General features: G+C 39.4%; 1 protein-coding gene across 1 annotated transcript in view; it reads left to right on the forward strand.

Moving 5' to 3' along the window:
- The window catches only part of FREM2 (FRAS1 related extracellular matrix protein 2), a 358,247-nt gene that overhangs the window by 13,277 nt on the left and 338,752 nt on the right, over window positions 1-6,218 (forward strand). The window contains exon 2 of the mRNA XM_005862726.2: window positions 4,608-4,697. Within this exon, the coding sequence (XP_005862788.1) occupies window positions 4,608-4,697 (90 nt within the window). The remainder of the gene's footprint in view (window positions 1-4,607; window positions 4,698-6,218) is intronic.

The raw sequence follows: 6,218 nt of genomic DNA on the forward strand, positions 1-6,218 counted from the left end.
GCGAGTGACTGAAGCTTCCAACCGCTCCTTGTTTTCATTTTTTTTTTTTTTTCTGGGCCAGCTTTAGCTCTGAGGCCTCGCTGCTGAAAACATGGATACAATGTTTCGGTCCGGCTGGGTTTCAGTCCGGCTGTTTTCTGGGGTTTTGTTTACCTTCTTATTTGCAACATAGTATATAGTTGCTTAGAGTTGCAGATGAGAGGCCGGCAAGTGTGGCGGGGAACGTTGGAGTCTGCAGCAAGCAAGCCTCCCTGCTCGCTTCAGTGCCTGGCTGCCGGCCGCCATCTTGGCTGACAGTTAATTTGCATATACTCACTGATTAGCCAATGAAAAGGGTAGCGGTCGTACGCCAATTACCATGTTTCTCTTTTATTAGTGTAGATAGGATGCTGCAATGAACACAGGGGTGCATATATTCTTTAAAATTTGTGTTTTGGTTGTCTCCTGATAAATTCCCAGATGTAGAATCACTTGGTTATAAGGCAGTTCTATTTTTAATTTCTTGAGGCACCTCCATACTGCTCCCCACAGTGGCTGTACCAATCTTCATTCCCACCAACAGTGCACAAGCATTCCTTTTTCTCTACATCCTTGCCTATACTTGTTGGTTGTTGATTTATTGATGATAGCCATTCTTCTACGTATGAGAGGATATCTTGTTGTGGGTTTAACTTGCATTCCTCTTATTGTTAGTGAGGTTGAGCATCTTTTCATAGTCTAAGGACCAATCTGTATGTCCTCTTTGGAGAAATATGTATTCAGGTCCTTTGCCCATTTTTAATTGGATTGTTTGTTTTTTGGTATTGAGTTTTATAAGTTCTTTATAAATTTTGGATGTTAACTTCTTATCAGATGTATTGGCGAACATGTTTTTTAACTTAGTGGGTTTTCTTTTCATTTTGTTGATTGTTTCTTTTGCTCTGCAAAAACTTCTTAGTTTGCTGTAGTCCCATTGGTTTACTTTTCTTTTGTTCCCCTTCCCTAATAGATATATCAGAAAAAAATATTGTTACAAGAAATGTCCAAGAATGGCCCTTTTACATTTCTTGTAATACTGGTTTGGTGGTAACAAACTCTTTTACTTTGTCTTGTTGGAGAGGCTCTTTATTGCTACTATTTTAAATGATAGCCTTGCTAGCTAAAGTAGCCTTGGTTGTAGGTCGTTGCTTTTCATCACTTTGAATATTTCATGTCAGTCCCTTCTGGTCTGAAACATTTCTGTTGAGAAATCAGCTGACAGTCTTATGGGAGTTCCCTTTAGGTAACTGCCTTTTTCATGTGGCTTTTAAGATTCCCTCTTTGTCTTTTATCTTTGACATTTTAATTATGACGTGTCTTGGTGTGAGCCTCTTTAGGCCCTTCTTATTTGGGACTCTTTGCACTACCTGAACTGTGTGTCTTTTGCCTTCACCAGGTTAGGGAAGTGTTTGGTCATTATTTCTTCAAGTGTTCTTGATCATTGCTCTCTCTTCTCCTTCTGATACCCCTATGATGTGGATGTTGTTGTTTCATGTTGTCCAAAAGGTCTCTTAACCTATACTTTTTTAAAAAATTCTTTCTTTTGCTATTCTGATTGGGCATTTATTCTACCTTGTCTTCCAGAAAGCTGCTTTGATCCTCTGCTTTATCCAAAAAACTATTTATTCCTCCCAGTGTACTAGTATTCTTTATTTTATATATCATATTCTTCATTTCTGACCTTTACTATTGTTTCTATATCCTTTTTATAATCATTTCTTTGAACTCTATATCTGATAAATTGCTTGTCTCCATTCATTTAGCTCTTTCTATGGAGATTTCTTCTGTTCTTTCATTTGGGGCCTGTTTCTTTGTCTCCTCATTTTGGCTGCCTCTTTGTGTGTGTTTCTATGTATTAGATAGATCTGATTTGACTTCCAGTCTTCTTGGGATGCCCTGATGTAGTAGGTGTCCTGTTGGGTCCAGTGGTGCAGTCTCTTTCATCACCTGAACTGGGTTCTCTGGGAATGTCCCTTGTGTAGGTTATGTAGGCCCTCCTATTATAATTTAATATTGATTGCTATTGGCCCATTTGTGTGTGGGATTGACTTTCAGGCTAGCTGACTGTGAAGCTCAACCTTGGCCATGGCGTGCAAGCTGCTGTGCAGGTGCTGACTCCACATAGCTTAATTCACCTCAGCAGGGTTTAGTGCCCTTTGGATATGCTACTTGTGAAGCTTATTGGAACCTTCTCTGTTTTTGTTTGAAGCTGACCACTAGGTGTGTTGGTTCTGGGCCTCTTGGGAGGCACTCAGTTGCAGGCCACTGTCAGATGCTGCCTGTGATTGGCCTCAGGAAACCTGTTTGGAGCTAACAGCAAACCACAGTTTGTGACTGCCTCTTCTGTGGCTGGGTACACAGGGGAAGGACCAAGATGTGCACCAAGGCTGGCTTCTACCAGCACCAGGCTTGAGGGCAGGTCAGCAAAAGTCCCAAGGCACCCAGAGTTCAGCCTCTTCCTGCCTCCACCTGCAGTCCACCTGTTAGGCTCAGTCACTGAAAGAGCCTCTGGCTATACTCCTCAGCAGAGTGTAACATCCGCAGGGTGGGGTGAGAGAAAGTTCAGAGTGTGGGGCTATTGCCTTCCCCTAGACCAGTGGTTGGCAAACTGCGGCTCACGAGCCACGTGCGGCTCTTTGGCCCCTTTAGTGTGGCTCTTCCACAAAATACCACGTGTGGGCGCGCACGTACAGTGCGATTGAAACTTCATGGCCCATGCGCAGAAGTCGGTTTTCGGCCTGGGCAAGTCTATTTTGAAGAAGTGGCGTTGGAAGAAGTGGGAGGTGGACATATAGAGAGGATGAACGAAAGGAGATAGATGAAACAAGTATACAAGATGAGTGTCGATGGGAGAGTTGGAAGGGGTCGACCTCAGCGAACGTACCTCAATCAGATTGAGGACGTTTTTAGCAAAGGCCAGCTTAGGAGTACCCTAATTAAGTTAATAACAATGTACCTACCTATATAGTTTAAGTTTAAAAAATTTGGCTCTCAAAAGAAATTTCAATGGTTGTACTGTTGATATTTGACTCTGTTGACTAATGAGTTCGCCGACCACTGCCCTAGGCTGATGCCATACAGAGCAGAATGTTTCACTTACAAAAGATGGCATCTATGGTATGGGAGAATGACTCAGCACAGGGATTTTGGTGGCTGTCCCTTCAAGTCCCTCCCAAAGCCACAAACCCCAGACTCTTCATGCAACTCTAGTTCTCTCTGACCTCCATCCACCAGAGCCCAGGGTGAGTGGCTACAAATAAAATTTTGTGCATTGGCCCTTTAAGAGGATTCCTGTGCCTCTAGCCATTTCTCCCTGGTGAACAGAAACCCTGTTACTTTTCATAGCCTGATGCTGGTGACTCTGTTGCTCTAGGCTGGAGAGTCTGGTTTGGAGTTTAGACTCTATGCTCCTCGGGGGGAACTTCCACAGCTGAGATATCCATTCAAAACTTAAGCCACCACCCGTGGGAGCAGGGTCAGCCCTTTTTGTCTCTCTGCCTTTTCCACCAGTCTCAATGTGGCTTCCTCTGTAAATTTATGGTTATAAGACTTCTCTTTAGCTACTGTGCAGTTGGTTATTCAGGATGATTGTTCTATAATTTAGTTGTAATTCCAGTTTAGTCCTGGGAAGAGATGAGTATAGCTTCCACCTATTCTGCCATCTTGGATCCTACTCTTAGTAGAGTTCTTAAGAGATAGAAAAACCATAGAGAATACATGAGACAAATAAATATTACATATCATTGTTGATGAAATTTTTAGCTATGTTCTTGATTTTACACAGCCTTGGAAATAACTACTTACTGCTTAAAGTCAATCAAATAACGGTTTATTTTAAGTATCACAGAACAGAGTATTTGTTTTATTGTTTTCTGTGTTGCATCATTAAGGAGAAGAACTGGTAAAATGAATGAGTAAATTGTAAGAATTGTATGTTAGTCAATATTAAAAACAAATTATGCCAGGGAATTTGATAGCTAATGTAGGAAGCAACAGAAAGAACATTTCTGAGACAGAATAATTTTTTTTCCGTGAATAAAGTTTTTAGATATTATTAGATTATTTTATTTTATGTTCTCTCATGTTAGTTATTTCAATCTGGGATCTTAAAAAAATTCTGATTTTTTTTCTTTCAAAATTTGGACTGCTTAAAGCAAGAAGTCTGCTAAACTACAAGTGGTAAGAAAGTTAGCTTGAGGGAGGGCAGGGTAACCTCTTTCCTCTTAGGGCCAGTCCTATAGGGAGATAATGGGTGTGATTTCAGTAGTGCCAAGAGATCTGCCATGCTTCCAAATATCTTTCTTTCTACCTGTCATGGAGCCTGACAGTCCATATTTAGGCAGTGACTTCTTTGGTGCATGAACATGCAAATGCTATTGAGAGGGGCAACACCTTGCTATTATTATAACCTAATTCTTATACTCTGTATAAGGGATCAGATTTCTATGGGACAGCTGAAATCCAGAAATAAGATAGCATTGTTTCCCTTAGGAAAAGAAGGGGATGGGGATAGTTACAGCCAATAGGATTTCATAAGTCATCAATTTTTCCCTAGTGATTAATCATCTTGTTCTTTGGTTATTTTCTAGCTGACATTGATGACATGAAAATATGCTATGTTTTAAGAGAAGGGGCTAATGCCACAAATGATATATTCCAATTTACAGTTGAAGATGGTGGTAAGTATTTCACTCTCCTTTTAGTATAAACAAGGAGAGTGATTTTCATTGGTAGCTCTTTGATATTACAAGGAATCTGTATCAAGTATTATTTTATGCTCACCTGATTTTATACTAAATAAATTTTGTATTTGCTATATTATATTCTCAATCTGATACAGTGCTACTCTGCAATAATTTTAGATAAATGTTCTAATTATGTTATTTTTGTTTTATGATTTATAAAGCACTAAAAAGAAATATCTGTATAAATAGGATTTCTATTTTCAGTTGTTCAGATTATGCTCTGTATGAGGCTGCCTGCTTGAGGTGACAAGAGGATATTGGAATTTAGCCCAGCTCCACTTGCAAGCCATTTGCTTATCTGAGTGTTTCTAACAGGGTATGTCTACTCATGTACAAATTAGAACAAGTTATCTTTTTCTAATTTGCACAAGGGTACTGTGTGGATTAGTGCTGGTGGAAAATATGTTGCTTTCACCAAAGAATCAGTGCTAAATAAATGTGTTTAAATCTCACCAATCTCAGTATGTCTGATAACTTTCTTATTTGGGGGATTTTGTGACTTAGTCTAGATAAAATTTTCCTTGGTGACTTCTGAAGGACACTGTAGAGAATAGGATATGACCTGCAATCTAAGTCTCCTTTGCAATATTATTGTCATTTCTCCTTCAAAGCTTTGGCTGATGCTCAGACTCTTTTCAGTTCTCTTCCTAACCCTGTTGACGAGGAGAGAAAAAGGCTGCTTCCAGGTTGATTTAAAAGGATGTTTCTGTTCTCACATGCTCTTAAGAGAAGCAATAGAACATCAGGAAGAATGTGTATTGTATGAACAGGACACAAGAAGTGAGGTAATATGTGTAAGAGAGAAAAGAGAGGGAGAAAAGAAATAATTCAGATTGATTCATCTGTTTCCATGTGATGTTTTTAAAATGGCATGCTATTATGTCATCTATCTCAAAAAGATTACATGCTTACCCTTCACATGTTTTGAAACATAAATAACATTTATTTAAAATATCTTTGGATGTAACATGATCACAGCTCTGAAATATGAAAGCTGCTGGGTGTGTGCCAGTGAGACAAAAAAGTGTTAACTTCGGTTCAACTAGTTTGTTTCTACCACAAGTCAGATATTTAAGAAAGTTAATGCTTTGTTTTTATAGTAACCAAATCATATTTAAGTATTCTATTTGTTGATAAGTGAATCTTAGAATAAAATAAAATTCTAAAAAGGAAACCAACTCATAAAAGAATAATCTACTGCTCAAATGAGAAATTCTAGTCAGTAAACTTTATAGTGAGATGCTAATATAATCTAAATTAGTATAGCTCATTAACATTTAAAGACTAAATTATTGGTTCAAGACTGAATAATGTTTATTTTAAACTAGAGGCCTGGTGCACAAAAATTTGTGCACTCGGGGGGGGGGGTCCCCTCAGCCCGGCCTGCGTCCATTTGCAGTCCAGGACCCCTTGGGGGATGTCCACCTGTCAACTTAGGCCCACTCCCCAGGGGAT

Source organism: Myotis brandtii, unplaced genomic scaffold (genome assembly GCF_000412655.1).
Source record: "Myotis brandtii unplaced genomic scaffold, ASM41265v1 scaffold166, whole genome shotgun sequence".
NCBI classification, from domain to species: Eukaryota; Metazoa; Chordata; class Mammalia; order Chiroptera; family Vespertilionidae; genus Myotis; species Myotis brandtii.